At 54.5% G+C, this 21,474-nt stretch overlaps 2 protein-coding genes across 3 annotated transcripts in view; both read left to right on the top strand.

Moving 5' to 3' along the window:
• LOC117968848 (general transcription factor IIF subunit 1-like) overlaps positions 1-10,668 on the top strand; it is an 11,452-nt gene extending 784 nt beyond the window's left edge. For both annotated transcript variants that reach the window (XM_059006940.1, XM_059006941.1), the window contains exons 3-14: positions 1-36; positions 577-649; positions 1,732-1,925; positions 2,856-3,026; positions 3,279-3,502; positions 4,572-4,746; positions 5,339-5,397; positions 6,352-6,489; positions 7,594-7,667; positions 8,100-8,244; positions 9,655-9,784; positions 10,028-10,668. The exon at positions 1-36 is cut by the window's left edge and continues 11 nt beyond it. In XM_059006940.1, the coding sequence (XP_058862923.1) occupies positions 1-36; positions 577-649; positions 1,732-1,925; positions 2,856-3,026; positions 3,279-3,502; positions 4,572-4,746; positions 5,339-5,397; positions 6,352-6,489; positions 7,594-7,667; positions 8,100-8,244; positions 9,655-9,784; positions 10,028-10,232 (1,624 nt within the window). In that variant the 3' untranslated portion in view covers positions 10,233-10,668. The remainder of the gene's footprint in view (positions 37-576; positions 650-1,731; positions 1,926-2,855; positions 3,027-3,278; positions 3,503-4,571; positions 4,747-5,338; positions 5,398-6,351; positions 6,490-7,593; positions 7,668-8,099; positions 8,245-9,654; positions 9,785-10,027) is intronic.
• Positions 10,669-17,715: 7,047 nt separating this feature from the next.
• LOC117968844 (persephin-like) lies at positions 17,716-21,244 on the top strand. The gene is made up of 2 exons (XM_034916662.2): positions 17,716-17,842; positions 20,219-21,244. Exons 1-2 carry the CDS (start codon positions 17,719-17,721, stop codon positions 20,557-20,559), a joined length of 465 nt encoding a protein of 154 aa, XP_034772553.1. The 5' UTR covers positions 17,716-17,718; the 3' UTR covers positions 20,560-21,244.
• Positions 21,245-21,474: the final 230 nt, after the last annotated feature.

Below are 21,474 nucleotides of genomic sequence, written 5' to 3' on the forward strand. Positions count from 1 at the left end.
GCAGTCCTCCACAGAATACACAGTCAGAGTACCCAAGTAAGTGCCTGCCTCCCTCCCTCCCTGTCTGCCTGCCGTCTCTGCGCTGGCTCCCTGCAAATCCGTCCCACCGGACTGCCCCGCCTGCTCCACAGCTCACCTTGCGCTCGTGTGGAGAGCAGCGCTGCAGGTCCCTGGAGCTAATCTCACAGCACTCGCCCTCCCAGCCGAACTCCGACCCGCAGACTCCTCTGAAAGCCCGTCCGCTCAGAGCTGCCTGTGTTCGGACTGCCCCTTGCTGTGTTTGTGTGAAGCGCTCTGTGATGTGAACGCATGAAGGCCGCTGTGTGAATGCAAGATGCAACAGTAGACCATACTTAATAAAACCACAATTCAAGCAGTTACTGTACATCCCACAGTAATGTACATGCACGCACCTGGTGCAGATCCCTTCAGACGGCGCTCTTTCTTCCTCTGTGTATCTCTTTGTACAGTGTGAAGTCTCGCTCGCTCTGCGGGATGCTGTGTGAATTGCGCAGGGCAGTCCTGTGTTTGGACACCTCAGTGTTGCGATTGTGACGGGTTGTGTCTCTCCTGCAGGAACACAAACAAGAAGTACAACGTCATGGCCTTCAACTCGGGGGACAAGGTGAACTTCTCTACCTGGACACAGGTGAGCCCCTCGCGCCGCACCCCCGAGAGACGGGCCAGCGGAGAGGAACTTCACACTGAAAACAGCTCTCAATCCAACACACACACACTGACACGCACACGCACTGACACGCACACGCACCGACGCACTGACACACACACACACACACTCAGAGACACACTAACACGCACTGACACACACACACACTGACACACACGCACACACTCAGAGACACACTAACACGCACTGACACGCACACGCACTGACACACACACACACGCACAGACACACACACACACTAACACACACTGACATGCACACATGCACAAACTTGCTCTGTTTTGATGGTAAAAATTGTTTTTAAAAAATAAAATGACTGATTGGTGTTACCCTACAGTAAGTTCTAACGGAGACTGTCTCTCTGTGTGTGCGCGTCACTCTGCGCGTGTCTGTCTCTCTGTGCGTGTCTGTCTCTCTGTGTGTGCGCGTCACTCTGCGCGTGTCTGTTTCTCTGTGCGTGTCTGTCTCTCTGTGTGCGCGTCTCTCTGCGCGTGTCTGTCTCTCTGTGTGTGCGCGTCTCTCTGCGCGTGTCTGTCACTCTGCGCGTGTCTGTCACTCTGCGCGTGTGTCTGTCTCTCTGTGTGCGTGTCTGTCTCTCTGTGTGCGTGTCTGTCTCTCTGTGCGTGTCTGTCTCTCTGTGTGCGTGTCTGTCTCTCTGTGCGTGTCTGTCTCTCTGTGTGCGTGTCTGTCTCTGTGCGTGTCTCTCTCTCTGTGCGTGTCTCTCTCTCTGTGCGTGTCTGTCTCTCTGCGCGTGTCTCTCTGTGTGCGTGTCTGTCTCTCTGCGCGTGTCTGTCTCTCTGCGCGTGTCTGTCTCTCTGCGCGTCTCTCTCTCTGCGCGTGTCTGTCTCTCTGTGTGCGTGTCTGTCTCTCTGCGTGTCTGTCTCTCTGCGTGTCTGTCTCTCTGCGTGTCTGTCTCTCTGCGCGTGTCTGTCTCTCTGCGTGTCTGTCTCTCTGTGCGTGTCTGTCTCTCTGTGTGCGTGTCTGTCTCTCTGCGCGTGTCTGTCTCTCTGTGTGTGCGTCTCTCTGTGCGCGCGTGTGTCCAGGCGAAGATGGAGCGTGATCTGAGCAATAAGAGGATGTTCCAGGACGAGGAAGCTCCAGAAACGGGGGCGGGGAGCGAGTTCGGGAAGAAGCTCCGAGAGGTGTCCCGCAGGAAGAAATTCGGGTTCGTCCCGCGGGAGTTCAAACTGGAGGACCAGCCCTGGCTGCTCCGGGTCAACGGCAAGGCAGGACGCAAGTGAGGAGCCGCGATTAACAATGCAGTGCGGAGCCTGTACTGACACACTGCCTACACACTGCCTACACACTGTACACACTGCCTACACACTGCATTCACACTGTACACACTGCCTACACACTGCATTCACACTACACACTGCCTACACACTGCATTCACACTGCCTACACACTGCATTCACACTGCATTCACACTGTACACACTGCCTACACACTGCATTCACACTACACACTGCCTACACACTGCATTCACACTGCCTACACACTGCCTACACACTGCATTCACACTACACACTGCCTACACACTGCATTCACACTGCCTACACACTGCATTCACACTGCATTCACACTGTACACACTGCCTACACACTGCATTCACACTACACACTGCATTCACACTGTATACACACTGCATCACCTCTCTCTATACACACTTTGCATCGCCTCTCTCTCTCCCTCCCTCTCTCTCTCTCTCTCTCCCTCCCTCTCTCCCTCTCCACACTCTCTCCTCTCTCTCTCTCCACTCTTCATCGCCTCTCTCCCTCCCTCTCTCTCTCTCTCCACTCTTCATCGCCTCTCTCTATATATATATACACACACTCTGTCTCTCCTCTCTCCCTCTCCACACTCTCTCTCTCTCTCTCTCTCCCTCCCTCTCTCCCTCTCCACACTCTCTCCTCTCTCTCTCTCCACTCTTCATCGCCTCTCTCCCTCCCTCTCTCTCTCTCTCCACTCTTCATCGCCTCTCTCTATATATATATATACACACACTCTGTCTCTCCTCTCTCCCTCTCCACACTCTGTCTCTCCTCTCTCTCCCTCCCTCTCTCTCTCTCTCTCTCTCTCTCTCCCTCTCTCTCTCTCTCTCCACACTCTGCATCGCCTCTCTCTCTCAGGTGTTTTTAACAGCCTGTCCGTCCCGTCCCGTCAGGTTCAAAGGGCAGAAGAAGGGTGGCGTGACGGATAATGCCTGCTATTACATCTTCACTCAGTGTCCCGACGGAGCCTTCGAGGCCTTCCCCGTCCACACCTGGTACAACTTCAGCACCGTGGCCCGACACCGCACCCTGACCGCAGAGGAGGCTGAGGAGGAGTGGGACCGGTAACACTTCTGTACAGCTTGAGAAACCACCTGAAACACAGCAGCCAGTGTGAGAGAGAGAGAGAGTGCGAGAGAGAGAGAGTGTGTGAGTCTGCGAGAGAGTGTGTGTGAGTCTGCGAGAGAGAGAGTGTGTGTGAGTCTGCGAGAGAGAGAGAGAGTGTGTATCTCTGAGTGTTTGTCTCTGTGAGAGTGTGTGTGTCTCTGTGGCTCCGTTGTTACACAGCGCTGGTGTGTGTCTGTCTCCCCCTGCAGGAGGAACAAGGTAGTGAATCACTTCAGCATCATGCTGCAGCGCAGACTGAAGGACCAGGACAGGGATGATGGAGAGGATGAGGAGGAGGAGAAGGAGAAGGGGAAAGGGAAGGGGAAAGGGAAAGCGAAGGGGAAGAAGAAGAGCAGCGAGCTGAAGATACACGACCTGGAGGATGACCTGGAGATGAGCAGCACCGACGAGAGCGAGGAGAGCGAGGAGGGGGGTGAGGAGAGGAGGGGGGAGAGCGAGGTGGGGGAGAGGAGAGGAGAGCGAGGAGGGGGAGAGGAGAGGAGAGGAGGAGAGAGGAGAGCGAGAGGAGGAGAGCGAGGAGGGGGAGAGGAGAGGTGAGGAGAGCGAGGGGGTGAGGAGAGGGAGGGGGGTGAGGAGAGGAGGAGAGGAGGAGAGAGGAGAGCGAGGTGGGGGAGAGGAGAGGAGAGCGAGGAGGGGGGTGAGGGGGAGGAGAGAGGAGAGCGAGGGGGTGAGGAGAGGGAGGGGGTGAGGAGAGGAGAGCGAGAGGGGGTTGAGGAGGGGAGGGGTTGAGGATCAGAGAGGAGAGGAGGGGGTGAGGAGAGGAGAGCGAGGGTTGGAGAAGAGAGCGAGGAGGGGGTGAGGAGAGCGAGGAGAGAGGAGAGGAGAGCAAGGGGGGGAGTGAGGAGAGGAGAGTGAGGGAGAGGGAGGAGGGGAGGGGTTGAGGAGAGAGGAGAGGAGGGGGTGAGGAGGGGGTGAGGAGAGGGAGGGGGTGAGGAGAGGAGAGCGAGGGTTGGAGAGGAGAGCGAGGAGGGGGTGAGGAGAGCGAGGGGGGAGAGGAGAGGAGAGCAAGGGGGGGAGTGAGGAGAGGAGAGCAAGGGGGGAGTGAGGAGAGGAGAGTGAGGGGAGGAGAGGAGGAGGGGGGAGAGGGAGAGGAGAGAGAGGGAGGGAGAGGGGGGAGAATGAGGGGAGGGGAGGGGGTTGAGGAGGGGAGGGGTTGAGGAGAGAGGAGAGAGGAGAGGAGGGGGTTGAGGAGGGGAGGGGTTGAGGAGAGAGGAGAGGAGGGGGTTGAGGAGGGGAGGGGTTGAGAGGAGAGGAGGGGGTGAGGATCGGAGAGGAGAGGAGGGGGTGAGGATCAGAGAGGAGAGGAGGGGGTGAGGATCAGAGAGGAGAGGAGGGGGTGAGGATCAGAGAGGAGAGCGAGGGGGTGAGGAGAGGTCTTGTTTTCGTTGACAGAACTACACCAACGTGCATTCCTGGGGATTTGTTTGTTCCCTTTTTTATATTTTTCTCTTTTTTGTGCGTCTCTCTCCTCCGGGGTGCAGACGGAGACAGCAAGCCCAAGAAGGCGGCCGCGGACGAGAAGAGCAAGACGAAGAAGACCACCGCGAAGAAGAGGAAGAAGAAGAAGAAGGGCGGCTCTGACAGCGAGGCGATCGAGGACAGCGATGACGGAGACTTCGAGGGGCTGGAGGTGGATTACATGTCAGACGAGAGCAGGTGAGAGACCCACTCCCTAACCGAGGGGCTGAATAACCAGCACTGAGGAGCAAGCAGGCGTCGCGTCAGCCCTTACTGCTGAAGACGTGCCTGAGCTTAACGCAGTCGAATCGGTGTGCAGGACTGGGCTGTCAGCAGGGCGCCACGATGATGAATCCACTGCATCAGTTCAGCTGCTGTCTGATTTTTTAAAGTGATGGTTCGAATGCCTGCACGTTTTAAAGGGGTATTTCAACTCCCGTTGTGTGTTGAATGTACTTTTTCTTTGTTTTTATTTTGTGTCTGCGTAGCGCTTCGTCACGAAAGGCACTATATAAGAAGTAAAGATTGGTCGATTCGATTGTTGGAGCAGAGATTTGTTTAGCCCAGGGGTGGGCAATTCCAGTCCTGGAGGGCCGGTGTCCCTCCTGGTTTTTGTTCAAACTGTGCCCTAAATTACTTAATTGCACAAATTAAGTGCTTATTAGAAGCTTAATTGGTCAGTTGGAATGAACACCAGGAGGGACACCGGCCCTCCAGGACCGGAAGTGCCCATCCCTGGTTTAGCCGGTCCAGGATCAGTCAATGAAATCATGAAATCCTTTCCCTGCAGCTCGGAAGATGACGAACCAGAGAAGATGAAACCAAACAAGGGACAGAACGTGCCCAAAGGTGTGTGTGTCAGTGTGTGTGTGTGTGTGTGTGTGTGTGTGTGTGTGGTTTGTGTTTGACTCTGTGTGTGCGTGTGTGTGTGTGTGGTTTGTGTTTGACTCTGTGTGTGCGTGTGTGTGTGTGGTTTGTGTTTGACTCTGTGTGTGTGTGTGTGTGTGTGGTTTGTGTTTGACTCTGTGTGTGTGTGTGTGGTTTGTGTTTGACTCTGTGTGTGTGTGTGTGTGTGTGTGGTTTGTGTTTGACTCTGTGTGTGTGTGTGTGTGTGTGGTTTGTGTTTGACTCTGTGTGTGTGTGTGTGTGTGTGTGGTTTGTGTTTGACTCTGTGTGTGTGTGTGTGTGTGTGGTTTGTGTTTGACTCTGTGTGTGTGTGTGTTGTGTGTAGTTTGTGTGTGCTCTGTGTGTGTGTGTTCTGTGTAGTTTGTGTTTGACTCTGTTTGCTCTGCGTGTGTGTGTTCTGTGTAGTTTGTGTTTGACTCTGTGTGTGTTCTGTGTAGTTTGTGTTTAACTCTGTGTGTGTGTTGTGTGTAGTTTGTGTTTGACACTGTGTGTGTGTTGTGTGTAGTTTGTGTTTAACTCTGTGTGTGTGTTGTGTGTAGTTTGTGTTTAACTCTGTGTGTGTGTTGTGTGTAGTTTGTGTTTAACTCTGTGTGTGTGTTGTGTGTAGTTTGTGTTTGACACTGTGTGTGTGTGTGTTGTGTGTAGTTTGTGTTTAACTCTGTGTGTGTGTGTGTAGTTTGTGTTTAACTCTGTGTGTGTGTTGTGTGTAGTTTGTGTTTGACTCTGTGTGTGTGTGTTGTGTGTAGTTTGTGTTTGACTCTGTGTGTGTGTGTTGTGTGTAGTTTGTGTTTAACTCTGTGTGTGTGTTGTGTGTAGTTTGTGTTTGACTCTGTGTGTGTGTTCTGTGTAGTTTGTGTTTGACACTGTGTGTGTGTTCTTTGTCTCTGTTTCCCTCAGGGATCGACGAGGCGTCGGACAGCAGCGAGGAGAGCGAGGAGGAGAAGAAGGAGGAGAAGAAGGAGGACGAGGAGGAGGAGGAGGACGAGGAGGAGGGCAAGAAGACTCCCGTCCAGCAGGAGAAGAAGAAGAAGAAAGGTACTGGAGCCGGGAGGAGAGGCGCTCCGCTCCGAGTCCCGCCGGGACGAGGCTCCGCTCGGAGTCCCGCCGGGGACGAGGCTCCGCTCGGAGTCCCGCCGGGGACGAGGCTCCGCTCGGAGTCCCGCCGGGGACGAGGCTCCGCTCGGAGTCCCGCGGGGACGAGGCTCCGCTCGGAGTCCCGCCGGGGACGAGGCTCCGCTCGGAGTCCCGCCGGGGACGAGGCTCCGCTCGGAGTCCCGCCGGGGACGAGGCTCCGCTCGGAGTCCCGCCGGGGACGGGGCTCCTCTCCGAGTCCCGCCGGGACGAGGTTCCGCTCCGAGTCCCGCCGGGACGAGGCTCCGCTCCGAGTCCTGTTCTAATATTGAAAGGGGTTTCGAGTCCAGTCGAGACGTGTGTCAGTAAATGAAGTTTCTTTTGTTTTTTTATAAATCAGACCTAAATGTCCATTAATAGGCAAAAATAAACAAAGAAACGCTACAGTGGATCAACAAACTTCATTTCACAACGACTTGTGAAACAAACCCTGGTAGCGGCCATTAGCAGAGCAACGGAGCCCCCCCCCCCACACACACCCCACACCGCCCCCCCCACACCCCACACCGCCCCCCCCACACACACCCCACACCGCCCCCCCCACACACACACCCCACACCGCCCCCCCCCACACACACACCCCACACCCCACACCCCACACCCCACACCCCACACCGCCCCCCCCCCACACACACCCCACACCACCCCCCCCACACACACACCCCACACCGCCCCCCCCCACACACACCCCACACCGCCCCCCCCACACACACACCCCACACCGCCCCCCCCCCACACACACACCCCACACACACACCCCACACCCCACACCCCACACCCCACACCCCACACCCCACACCGCCCCCCCCCCACACACACCCCACACCACCCCCCCCACACACACACCCCACACCCCACATCCACACACACACCCCACATCCACACACACACCGCCCCCCCCCCCACACACACCCCACACCGCCCCCCCCCACACACACACCCCACACCCCACACCCCACACCCCACACCCCACATCCACACACTGACCTGCGTCTCTCTCTCTCTCAGACAGCAGTGACGACTCGGACTCCTCGGAGGACAGTGATATTGATGGGGAGACGGCCTCAGCGCTCTTCATGTCGGTGAGGAGGGGTTGGGGTTTGGGGTTTGGGGTTTGGGGTTTGGGGGTTGGGGACGGATGGACGGACAGTGATATTGATGGGGAGACGGCCTCAGCGCTCTTCATGTCGGTGAGGAGGGGTTGGGGTTTGGGGTTTGGGGTTTGGGGTTTGGGGTTTGGGGTTTGGGGGTTGGGGACGGATGGACGGACAGTGATATTGATGGGGAGACGGCCTCAGCGCTCTTCATGTTGGTGAGGAGGGGTTGGGGTTTGGGGTTTGGGGGTTGGGGACGGATGGACGGACAGTGATATTGATGGGGAGACGGCCTCAGCGCTCTTCATGTCGGTGAGGGGGGTGGGGTCTGTTTAGGTCTCTCTTTGTATTCGTGCTGCACTGTTGAGATGCACCTGCGCTCTCTCTCTGTATCTCAGCGCTGTGCTTGTCTCCCTGCAGAGGAAGAAGACTCCTCCCAAGAGGCCGGGGGGGAAAGGCTCAGCGGGGAGCTCTCGGGCCGGCAGTCGCCCCGGAACCCCCTCCCTGGACTCGGGGAGCACCTCGTCCACACTGCGCGCTGCAGCCAGCAAGCTGGAGCAAGGAGGTAGGGATCCACACTGGGGAGGCAGGGAGGTAGGGATCCACACTGGGGAGGCAGGGAGGTAGGGATCCACACTGGAGAGGCAGGGAGGTAGGGATCCACACTGGAGAGGCAGGGAGGTAGGGATCCACACTGGAGAGGCAGGGAGGTAGGGATCCACACAGGAGAGGCAGGGAGGTAGGGATCCACACTGGAGAGGCAGGGAGGCAGGGATCCACACTGGAGAGGCAGGGAGGTAGGGATCCACACTGGGGAGGCAGGGAGGTAGGGATCCACACTGGAGAGGCAGGGAGGTAGGGATCCACACTGGGGAGGCAGGGAGGTAGGGATCCACACTGGGGAGGCAGGGAGGTAGGGATCCACACAGGAGAGGCAGGGAGGTAGGGATCCACACTGGAGAGGCAGGGAGGTAGGGATCCACACTGGAGAGGCAGGGAGGTAGGGAGGTAGGGATCCACACAGGAGAGGCAGGGAGGTAGGGATCCACACTGGGGAGGCAGGGAGGTAGGGATCCACACTGGAGAGGCAGGGAGGTAGGGATCCACACTGGAGAGGCAGGGAGGTAGGGATCCACACTGGGGAGGTAGGGAGGTAGGGATCCACACTGGGGAGGTAGGGAGGTAGGGATCCACACTGGAGAGGCAGGGAGGTAGGGATCCACACTGGAGAGGCAGGGAGGCAGGGAGGTAGGGATCCACACTGGAGAGGCAGGGAGGTAGGGATCCACACTGGGGAGGCAGGGAGGTAGGGATCCACACTGGAGAGGCAGGGAGGCAGGGAGGTAGGGATCCACACTGGAGAGGCAGGGAGGCAGGGAGGTAGGGATCCACACTGGAGAGGCAGGGAGGTAGGGATCCACACTGGAGAGGCAGGGAGGTAGGGATCCACACAGGAGAGGCAGGGAGGTAGGGATCCACACTGGGGAGGCAGGGAGGTAGGGATCCACACTGGGGAGGCAGGGAGGTAGGGAGGTAGGGATCCACACTGGGGAGGCAGGGAGGTAGGGATCCACACTGGAGAGGTAGGGAGGTAGGGATCCACACTGGGGAGGCAGGGAGGTAGGGAGGTAGGGATCCACACTGGAGAGGCAGGGAGGTAGGGATCCACACTGGGGAGGCAGGGAGGTAGGGAGGTAGGGATCCACACTGGGGAGGCAGGGAGGTAGGGATCCACACTGGGGAGGCAGGGAGGTAGGGAGGTAGGGATCCACACTGGAGAGGTAGGGAGGTAGGGATCCACACTGGGGAGGCAGGGAGGTAGGGATCCACACTGGAGAGGTAGGGAGGTAGGGATCCACACTGGAGAAGTTGTAAGCGCTGTGGCACAGTGGTCTCGAGAACAAGCAACGGATCACAGAGAACGCTTCATGTGTTGGAGAGAGTGTCGTACAGGTTTGTGTTTCTCTGTTTGCAGGTAAGCGGCAGGGGCAGGGGGGCCCAGACCCCCCCGCTGCCAAGAGGCTGAAGATGGAGCCGAACGCACAGAGCACCTCTGGGAAATCAACCCCCCAGCCCCCGTCAGGGAAATGCACCCCCAGCAGCAGGTAAGAACAAACACACACACTGATACACACACTGACACACACACACAGATACACACACACACACTGACACACACTGTAAGACGCTAGATTTTTAAAACCACAAAAAAAAAAACATGCTGTGAAAAAATAAAATAAACAAAAACAAGTTATAAGAACGAGACGTAATAACAAACAGCGTCCTCCTAAAACAACTGAATCTCTAACCCCCTCCTCCCCTCCCCCTCCCCCTCCCCCTCCCCCCAGCGATGTTCACCTGACCGAGGAGGCTGTGCGCCGCTATCTCATCCGGAAGCCGATGACCACGAAGGACCTGCTCAAGAAGTTCCAAACGAAGCGCACGGGTCTGAGCAGCGAGCAGACTGTGAACGTGCTGGCCCAGATCCTGAAGAGACTGAACCCAGAGCGCAAGAGCATCGCTGACAAGATGCACTTCTACATCAAGCAGTGAGGAGGGGAGGGGAGGGGAGGGGAGGGGAGGGGAGGGACTGAACCCAGAGCGCAAGAGCATCGCTGACAAGATGCACTTCTACATCAAGCAGTGAGGAGGGGAGGGGAGGGACTGAACCCAGAGCGCAAGAGCATCGCTGACAAGATGCACTTCTACATCAAGCAGTGAGGAGGGGAGAGAGAGAGGAGGAGGAGGGGGGAGAGAGAGGATGAAGAGGAGAGGAGAAAGAAAGAGGCTGGATCTGGAGAAACAGAACGACAAGACCCTGGGGATGAGAGACCGGCTCCACACCAACCCCCCTCCCTCTGTGCGTCCCTGCTCTGCGCGTCCTTCCCCTCGCTCCCCGTGGCACTGCTGTGGGACCACAGAGTTCTGACTGGGAGCAGAAGAGGTGGAGGGTTTTGTAAAATGGTAATAAAAATGAAATTTAATAAGACCCTGGTCTCTTTGTGTTGTGTCTGTGGGGGGTTGGGTTGTGGAAGGGATAGAAACTAACCCTGCTCAAACTCCTGGCTCCTGATCATTTCAATATTAATAATAATACTAGACTTCATTGAGGGGAGCTCTGAACCCCAGGACTGGGTGCAGCAGCAGCAGCAGCAGGGCTAGTGTGAGTTTGTAACCCTGCTCAAACTCCTGGCTCCTGATCATTTCAATATTAATAATAATACTAGACTTCATTGAGGGGAGCTCTGAGCCCCGGAACGGGGTGCAGCAGCAGGGCTCGTGTGTAGTTTGGGAGGCCCTGGTGTCAGGATGGGTGTGGGACTGTGTTGGGTAGCCGTGCTGTTTTGGTGAGTGAGCGGGGGGGGTTTCGGGGGGGGGGGGTGGTAAATCTTTCTCTCTCTGTAAACATGGCGGGTTGAGTCAGACACCAGCCGGGTTTGTGGGGATGTTTCGAATGCCACGCTAATTCCACGAGAATGCTTCCCATTGAAGCCAACTGAAGTGCGCCGTTCCATCCATTCCTGCCCATCTCCTGCCACCTGCCTCCCGGCTCAGCAGCAGCCTGGCCTTTTATGGAGTCGGAGCCTCGCTGGAATCCCGAGGAAAATAGCTGGGAATTAATAGGAATTTAAACTGTTAAGAGTCCCTGGAGCCACGCCAATCCATAAAACCATCACTGTTCATCCTCTCGGGAAAATTAAACCATCCTCCCAGGGGGGGAGAGAGACAGAGAGAGAGGGAGGGGGAGGGAGGGAAACGATCTCTCAGGGCTCTTCACTGCTCCCCCCATGCAGTTACACGCAGCCCTGTCGGTGACACAATAACAGAGACGCAAAACCCTCCGACACACCTGTCTCCCGCAGACACCCTGCTTCCCAAGTGAGCAGAAACAGCAAGACTGAACCACGTGACAGACTGAACCACACAACAGACTAAACTGTGTGACAGGTGAGGAGCGCGGCCCGTCTCTCTGAGGCAGGCGAGGAGCGCGGCCCGTCTCTCTGAGGCAGGCGAGGAGCGCGGCCCGTCTCTCTGAGACAGGCGAGGAGCGCGGCCCGTCTCTCTGAGGCAGACGAGGAGCGCGGCCCGTCTCTCTGAGGCAGGCGAGGAGCGCGGCCCGTCTCTCTGAGGCAGGCGAGGAGCGCGGCCCGTCTCTCCGAGACAGGCGAGGAGCGCGGCCCGTCTCTCCGAGACAGGCGAGGAGCGCGGCCCGTCTCTCCGAGACAGGCGAGGAGCGCGGCCCGTCTCTCCGAGACAGGCGAGGAGCGCGGCCCGTCTCTCCGAGACAGGCGAGGAGCGCGGCCCGTCTCTCCGAGACAGGCGAGGAGCGCGGCCCGTCTCTCCGAGACAGGCGAGGAGCGCGGCCCGTCTCTCCGAGACAGGCGAGGAGCGCGGCCCGTCTCTCCGAGACAGGCGAGGAGCGCGGCCCGTCTCTCCGAGACAGGCGAGGAGCGCGGCCCGTCTCTCCGAGACAGGCGAGGAGCGCGGCCCGTCTCTCCGAGACAGACGAGGAGCGCGGCCCGTCTCTCCGAGACAGGCGAGGAGCGCGGCCCGTCTCTCTGCTGCTCTGCCAGTGCGTACAGGATCTCTCTTGCGAGTCGCTGTGTGTTTACCACACTATACGTGGAGCTGCATTGTTCACATTGTACCAGCGAGGGGGAGAGACAGAGGCTTGATCTGCAGGGCTTTGTGTGTGACAGCTGGGATCTCTGTGAAGAGCGAGGCTCCTGACAAATCTGCTCCCCCCCCACCCCGGTAAATATTTTTGTGAAGGGACTCAGCCAGCAGCATTCCTGCGCTCTCAGCTCCGGGCAGGATAGCAATGCAGACGAAGGAGTCGGGGTGAGAGAGACGCTCTGGGGCTGACAGCACCGCTCGTGAAACAGCAGCAGCAGCATTCAGGCCTGATCAGTTTAACACCACCAGTCTGGAGAGGCGACCCTCACATTACACAACGCCCACGTTAGCTAGAATACGGGCTGCCGTTGTGCTCACCTCACTGAGACAGAGACAGCATTGCACTGGAGAAGGGGGTGTGGGTGTGTGTGTGTGTGATTAAGGTAGGGTTGTGTGTGTGTGATTAAGGTAGGTGTGTGTGTGTGATTAAGGTAGGGTTGTGTGTGTGTGATTATGGTAGGTGTGTGTGTGATTAAGGTAGGGTTGTGTGTGTGTGTGATTATGGTAGGTGTGTGTGTGATTAAGGTAGGGTTGTGTGTGTGTGATTAAGGTAGGTGTGTGTGTGTGTGATTAAGGTAGGTGTGTGTGTGTGTGTGATTAAGGTAGGTGTGTGTGTGTGTGATTAAGGTAGGTGTGTGTGTGTGTGTGATTAAGGTAGGTGTGTGTGTGTGTGATTAAGGTAGGTGTGCTCAATGCTACCTCAGTATTTGAATTCTCTCTCCCGCTGGCCTGTCTCTCTGAATTCTTTCCACTGGTCCCTGGCGGCAGAGTGCAAGGCTCTAGGAATCAGAAAACACCTGAAAACACAAACACACACACACACCATGACACACACACACAAACACACACACACACACACAATCCATAATATATAATATATATTATATAATCTCCTCTCCCTCCTCCCCTTCCTCTCCCCTCTCCTGTCCCCTCGTCTCCCCCTCTACTCTCCCCTCCCCCCTCTCCCCACCTCCCCTCTCCACCTCCTCTCTACCTCCTCTCTCTCCCCTCTCCCCCCTCCTCCCCTCCTCTCTCTCCCCTCCTCTCTCCCCTCTCCCCTCCCCTCCCCTCTCCCCTCCTCTCTCCTCCATCCTCTCCCCCCCCCTCTCCTCCCTCTCCTCCCTCTCCCCCTCTCTCCCCTCCCCTCTCCTCCCCTCCCCTCCCCTCCTCTCTCCTCCATCCTCTCCCCCATTCTCCCCTCCTCCATCCTCTCCCCCTCTCTCTCCTCTCCCCTCCTCTCTCTCCCCTCCTCCCTCTCCCCTACTCTCTCCCCTCTCCCCTCCCCCTCCTCCCCTCCTCCATCCTCTCCCCCCCCTCTCCTCTCTCCCCTCTCCTCTCCCTCCCCTCCCCTCCTCTCCCCTCCTCTCTCTCCCCCCCCCCCTCTCCTCTCTCTCCCCTCCTCTCTCTCCCCTCCTCTCCTCTCTCTCCCCTCCTCTCTCTCCCCTCTCCTCTCTCCCCTCGGCACATTTCTTCAGTTAGTGCTGGAATGCTTGTGTTCCTGATCAGGGACGGACGCTCTCATTTCTTCAGTTAGTGCTGGAATGCTTGTGTTCCTGATCAGGGACGGACGCTCTCATTTCTTCAGTTAGTGCTGGAATGCTTGTGTTCCTGATCAGGGACGGACGCTCTCATCTCTTCAGTTAGTGCTGGAATGCTTGTGTTCCTGATCAGGGACGGACGCTCTCATCACAGACAGCACAGTGTTTGGGTTCTATAAATAGCATTCCACCTGATAGAGCAGAGAAAAAACAAACAGACAAGATAGGAGAGCAGCGAGTCTGCAGGCAGACTTAACCCTCCGAGAGCTCTCTCACTGCCCTCCCCTTTCCCACGGAGCAGTGCGACAAAGCTGTGACTCCAGCAGCCCTGGGGTCAGCTCACAGTACAGCCAGTCTGCAGTCACTGTAACTGCAGTGTCATTGTAACTGTAACTCTACCAGAGAGCTGATCCCTGCAGTTCAATCACACTCCTGTCTGAATCACTCTGAGCTCCGTGTCACACTCCCATCTGAATCACTCTCAGCTCCGTGTCACTCTCCCGTCTGAATCACTCTGAGCTCCGTGTCACACACCCGTCTGAATCACTCTGAGCTCCGTGTCACACACCCGTCTGAATCACTCTGAGCTCCGTGTCACACTCCCGTCTGAATCACTGTGTCTGTGAGTGTATCTGTGTGTGTATCTGTGCGTGTGTGTATCTGTGCGTGTGTATGTAAGTGTGTGTGTGTGTGTGTATCTGTGTGTGTATCTCTGCATGTGTGCGTGTGTATCTGTGTGTGTGTATCTGTGCGTGTGTATGTAAGTGTGTGTGTAAGTGTGTGTGTATGTAAGTGTGTGTGTAAGTGTGTGTGTGTGTGTATCTGTGCGTGTGTATGTAAGTGTGTGTATCTGTGCGTGTGTATCTGTGCGTGTGTATGTAAGTGTGCGTGTGTATCTGTGCGTGTGTATGTAAGTGTGTGTGTAAGAGTGTGTGTGTGTGTGCGTGTGTATCTGTGCGTGTGTATGTAAGTGTGTGTGTAAGTGTGTGTGTGTGTGTGCGTGTGTATGTAAGTGTGTGTGTGTGTGTGCGTGTGTATCTGTGCGTGTGTATGTAAGTGTGTGTGTGTATATCTCTGTGCATGTGTGTGTGTGTGTATCTGTGCGTGTGTATCTGTGTCAGTAATGCTGGATTCCTCACATTGCTGACTGGCCCGTCATTTACAGGAAAAGGAAATCAGGAGCCAACTGCCTGACCGACACGGTAAACCTGCCTCTCCCCTCTCTCCTCTCTCCTCTCCCCTCTCTCCTCTCCCCTCTCTCCTCTCTCCTCTCCCCCTCTCTCCTCTCCCCTCTCTCCTCTCTCCTCTCCCCTCTCCTCTCTCCTCTCTCCTCTCTCTCTCTCCTCTCCCCTCTCCTCTCCCCTCTCTCCTCTCTCCTCTCTCCTCTCCCCTCTCTCCTCTCCCCTCTCCTCTCCCCTCTCTCCTCTCTCCTCTCTCCTCTCTCCTCTCTCCTCTCCCCTCTCCCCTCTCCCCTCTTCCCTCTTCCCTCTTCCCTCTTCCCTCTCCCTCTCTTCCCTTGAGAGTGGAAGGAATGTGCTCTGGCTTCCTGTTGTCCCTGTCTGTGATTTACACTCGTCTCCAGTCCCTGATATGCTCACGCTATCCCGGGATTAGCCGGCCTGATGGATGGGATATTCCTGGGGCCGACGTTCACCTACCAAAGCCTGCTTCCCTCTCCCGCTCCTCCCTGTGTTTCCAGTGCAGCACTGCCTCCAGCTCGGGGCTCAGGGGCGAGGGTTGCCCTGACACAGCCTAGTGAAGAAACAGCACCTCAGAGAGACGGGCCGTGCTCCTCGCCTGTCTCAGAGAGACGGGCCGCGCTCCTCGCCTGTCTCAGAGAGACGGGCCGCGCTCCTCGCCTGTCTCAGAGAGACGGGCCGCGCTCCTCGCCTGTCTCAGAGAGACGGGCCGGTGTGTAAATCTGTACTACACTCTTTCCAACACATGAAACGTTCTCTTTGATCCGTTGCTTGTTCTTGAGATCACTGTACCACAGCGCTTACAACTTCTCCTGTGTGCTCTGGCTCCCGAGGGCTTGAATAGATCATTATTAAGAGAGTCCCTGTTTCTGCGCTTCACTGCCCCTCTGCTCTCCAGGGCTTGAATAGATCATTATTAAGAGAGTCCCTGTTTCTGAGCTTCACTGCCCCTCTGCTCTCCAGGGCTTGTATAGATCTTTATTAAGAGAGTCCCTGTTTCTGCGCTTCACTGCCCCTCTGCTCTCCAGGGCTTGTATAGATCTTTATTAAGAGAGTCCCTGTTTCTGCGCTTCACTGCCCCTCTGCTCTCCAGGGCTTGAATAGATCTTTATTAAGAGAGTCCCTGTTTCTGAGCTTCACTGCCCCTCTGCTCTCCAGGGCTTGAATAGATCTTTATTAAGAGAGTCCCTGTTTCTGAGCTTCACTGCCCCTCTGCTCTCCAGGGCTTGAATAGATCTTTATTAAGAGAGTCCCTGTTTCTGCGCTTCACTGCCCCTCTGCTCTCCAGGGCTTGAATAGATCTTTATTAAGAGAGTCCCTGTTTCTGCGCTTCACTGCCCCTCTGCTCTCCAGGGCTTGAATAGATCTTTATTAAGAGAGTCCCTGTTTCTGAGCTTCACTGCCCCTCTGCTCTCCAGGGCTTGAATAGATCTTTATTAAGAGAGTCCCTGTTTCTGCGCTTCACTGCCCCTCTGCTCTCCAGGGCTTGAATAGATCTTTATTAAGAGAGTCCCTGTTTCTGCGCTTCACTGCCCCTCTGCTCTCCAGGGCTTGTATAGATCTTTATTAAGAGAGTCCCTGTTTCTGCGCTTCACTGCCCCTCTGCTCTCCAGGGCTTGAATAGATCTTTATTAAGAGAGTCCCTGTTTCTGAGCTTCACTGCCCCTCTGCTCTCCAGGGCTTGAATAGATCTTTATTAAGAGAGTCCCTGTTTCTGCGCTTCACTGCCCCTCTGCTCTCCAGGGCTTGAATAGATCTTTATTAAGAGAGTCCCTGTTTCTGCGCTTCACTGCCCCTCTGCTCTCCAGGGCTTGTATAGATCTTTATTAAGAGAGTCCCTGTTTCTGCGCTTCACTGCCCCTCTGCTCCCCAGGGCTTGAATAGATCATTATTAAGAGAGTCCCTGTTTCTGAGCTTCACTGCCCCTCTGCTCCCCAGGGCTTGGTTGCTGTTCCCTTTCCTCTGTCATGTACAGAATTCCACATTTCCTACAATCCCATCATTTATGCTCTGTTTGTGCGTGTGAGCAGCCTTGGAATTTCCATTCAAATCTCTTTTGGCTTCTTCTCCCCCCTGACCCCCCCCCCCCCCCACAGACACATTGCCCTGTTAACCCTTCGAGGGGCAGCGGCCGCCTCTTCAATATGTAAATATGCATCCGTCTCCATGACTTATCTGCAGACGTGATTAATGCCAGAGCGTGCCTCTCCCTCTCTCTCTCTGTCTGTCTGCAGCGCTGTGATGGAGTGAGAGTCATAAACAGAAACACGTTTCCACAATGGGGTCGGGGATTAGCCAGGTATTTTCAACATTCAGAATATCTTACTTTTTGTATCCACCTCCCAGAAATAAAATAACAAAATGCATGAAAAAAACTAACAAACTTGTGTGCAACTAACTCTTTATGATAACGTGATGCTGCAATCGCCCCCCCCCCCCCCCACGCCCCTATCAGTCCCAGCTCAGTCCGCACTGGTCTGGTTTTGACTAGGAGGGGGAGTGGAGGGTTAACGCTCACCTTAGTGTGAGCGAGCAGGCATCCCCGCGGCTCAGGGATGGAAGGGTATAAATGACTCCTCTCTCTCCCTCTCTCCCTCACTCACTCTCTCTCCAGGACAGATGAAGATGAGGCTTCTTCTCAGCGCCGCGATCCTGCTGGGCTGCCTCCAGAGCAGCCGGTCCCAGGGAGGAGAGGGCGGGGAGCAGAGAGGCAGAGCAGAGGGGCCAGGCTGGATCCACTCCCTGCTGGGTAAGGAGCATCCGTCCGTCCGCCAGTCTATTTCGTTCTTATACAGCGTCTTTCGGGATGAATCAGTGTGGAGTAGCGGTGAGGGCTCTGGACTCTTGACCGGAGGGTCGTGGGTTCAATCCCAGGTGGGGGGACACTGCTGCTGTACCCTTGAGCAAGGTACTTTACCTAGATTGCTCCAGTAAAAACCCAACTGTATAAATGGGGAATTGTATGTAAAAATAATGTGATATCTTGTAACAATTTTAAGTCACCCTGGATAAGGGCGTCTGCTAAGAAATCAATAATAATTATCGTTACATTCATTAACATGATAAAAATGGGTCTGACTTGTAAAAGGCTCGGTGTGTATATTATATTATATATATATATATATAATAGTATTGAATCGGGTGGTACATTTCTCTTTACAATTCATCTGCTAGAGGAGAAGCATGCGTCTGTAATCTTGTGTTGAAAGCACAGAGAGACGCTGCCTGCCTCACTCATCGTGGCAGATCATTCCACAGCCTGAAATGAGATCAAATCAAATGAGAAGGTGCAATCGCAGTAGTTTGTTTTACTCCTCGGGTTGGCTGGTTCTGCTCTGCTTTCTATTGACAGACTAGATGATGCTCCTCTAGCGAGCTGGGGCCGCGGCCCCTGTGTGTGCATCCATACCTCATTCACACACAAAACTGCTTACCAGCCCCCAATCAGAGCAAACCAAATTATAAAACAAACCAAAAACTGCTCTCTGTGAAACACTGGGACATAGAAACCAAACCTCCAAATAAACAGGATTGTTATCGGGCCCTAAAAAGAAACTATCCCCTCGCAGAGTATCTCTCCACTGTCAGAGATACAGAGACAGATCCTGACCAAGGACAGGCTCAGTGACCACAGCCTGGCCATCGAAGACACAGGCAGACCTGGCTGTCCAGAGAGAACAGGCTCTGTGGACACGGTGAGACAGGAGAGGGAGAGACAGAGACGTACTTTCTCCTACACTGTGAGAAATACAATCAAACAAGGGAAGTATTCTTTAAGAAAATAGGAAATGCCCAGCCACTTTTAACAAACATGGCAGACCCAGAAAAACTGGCTGTGCTCCTGCGGGAGGAACATAAAATTATATATATATATTCATTATTTTCTTTTATCATCATCAAATTTATCACTTGTTTTGTTCTTCAGTTTGTTTCCAACCTCCCCTTAATCCTCAAATGTATTTGATTTACTGTATTGTATTAGTTTGTTATATATATATATATATATATATATATATATATATATATATATATATATGTATTTATGAGGCAGTGTATATATACATGTATGTAATTGTATAATTGTATAATTGCTTTGGCAACACCTGCTATTGTAAGTAATGCCAATAAAGCACCATTGAATTAAATTGAAATTGAGTCACAGGAGAGGAGAGAGAGACAGATAGAGACAGAGACAGAGAGAGGGAGACAGAGAGAGAGAGAATGACAGCTGCCCTGCCTCCGATCTCATGTTCTTGTAGCTCTAGCTGTAGGGGACTCTCAGCTCACCTGTGGAATTGTAATTATAACCTCTCCCCAGGTCTGTAGGGGACTCTCAGCTCACCTGTGGAATTGTAATTATAACCTCTCCCCAGGTCTGTAGGGGACTCTCAGCTCACCTGTGGAATTGTAATTATAACCTCTCCCCAGGTCTGTAGAGGACTCTCAGCTCACCTGTGGAATTGTAATTATAACCTCTCCCCAGGTCTGTAGGGGACTCTCAGCTCACCTGTGGAATTGTAATTATAACCTCTCCCCAGGTCTGTAGAGGACTCTCAGCTCACCTGTGGAATTGTAATTATAACCTCTCCCCAGGTCTGTAGAGGACTCTCAGCTCACCTGTGGAATTGTAATTATAACCTCTCCCCAGGTCTGTAGGGGACTCTCAGCTCACCTGTGGAATTGTAATTATAACCTCTCCCCAGGTCTGTAGGGGACTCTCAGCTCACCTGTGGAATTGTAATTATAACCTCTCTCCAGGTCTGTAGGGGACTCTCAGCTCACCTGTGGAATTGTAATTATAACCTCTCTCCAGGTCTGTAGAGGACTCTCAGCTCACCTGTGGAATTGTAATTATAACCTCTCCCCAGGTCTGTAGGGGACTCTCAGCTCACCTGTGGAATTGTAATTATAACCTCTCCCCAGGTCTGTAGGGGACTCTCAGCTCACCTGTGGAATTGTAATTATAACCTCTCTCCAGGTCTGTAGGGGACTCTCAGCTCACCTGTGGAATTGTAATTATAACCTCTCCCCAGGTCTATAGCCTCTCTCTGCAGTCTCTCGTGTTAACCCTTTCATCCCCTGCTCTGCAGGCTCAGCCCCTAACCCCACTGTTGTGTTTCGGCAGCGCTGCGGCGAGGTGGAGCGGACGGGCCCCGGATCCGGGCCCCCAGGTCTGTGGAGGAGTGCCGGCTGCAGACCCTGCTGCTGCAGGTTCGAGAGCTGGGCCTGGGCTACGACTCGGAGGAGACGGTCCTGTTCAAGTACTGCAGTGGGGGCTGCCCTCGAACCCGCACCAACCACGACCTGGCCCTGTCTGTGCTGCTGCAGCGCCGTGCCGTCCACGCCCACCACAGCGCCCCCTGCTGCCGGCCCACGCGCCACGAGGACGTGGCCTTCCTCGACTCTGCATACCAGTGGCACAAAGTGGAGCAGCTGTCTGCCGCAGAGTGTGGCTGCGTGGGCTAAAGCAGGAGGACAGGACCACGGGGGAGAGGGGAGGAGGGGAGGAGGAGGCTGCCCCCCCCACACAGCAAGCGTGCACAGGGGACCCCGACATGCTGTCTCCCTCCTTCTCTCTCTCTATATATATATTTTTAAAAAAAGTTTCAACTAAAAAAGCTCAAATTGTTAGTTGTTGAATTTCTTCAGTTTTTTTTTTGGATAACAGTGGGTGCGTGGGCTAAGCACAGGGCAGGACTTGGGGGGAGCAGGGAGACTGTCTGCCACCCAGCGAGGGAGCATGAAGGGCGTGCTGAAACCTTAAGATGCTTTCTTTCTCCCTCTCTCTCTCTCCTCTCCTCTATCCCTCTCTCCTCTCCTCTCTCTCAGATGGCTGGGAGTGTCAGAAGCCCTCCTAACTTCTTGTGAGAGAGAGAGAGAGAGAGACAGGGAGCTCCTTCACACAGACATTTCAGAAATGCTTTGATCTCTCTGTCTCTCTCTCTCTCACACAGCTGTGTGTGTTTGTTCAAAAAAAAAAAAACAAGACAAAATTCTTTATTTATGGACTTCTAAATTATTTATTTATTTGGAAATTACTTGTTGATGCTACTTATTTTACTGATCTCTGTTGTAATTTATTGTGCTTTATTTTTTGTTTCTATTTAAAATTCCTGTTTTTTTCTGAATAAACTAAAAGAAATATATCAAGAATTATTATTATTATTATTATTATTATTATTATTATTATTATTAAGGGGTAATTAAAACCCCTGTTCTATTAATATTAAATAGAAGGTATTGTTTTGACACACACACACACACACACACACACACGCACGCACGCACGCGTCGATATGTAACAGTCAGATTACTGTAAGCGTCACACTCACCCCCCCAGTGCCACGGCTGCAGGTTCAGTGGAGGATCATGACTTTATAT

The sequence above is a fragment of the Acipenser ruthenus genome, chromosome 34, assembly GCF_902713425.1.
Source record: "Acipenser ruthenus chromosome 34, fAciRut3.2 maternal haplotype, whole genome shotgun sequence".
NCBI lineage: Eukaryota > Metazoa > Chordata > Actinopteri > Acipenseriformes > Acipenseridae > Acipenser > Acipenser ruthenus.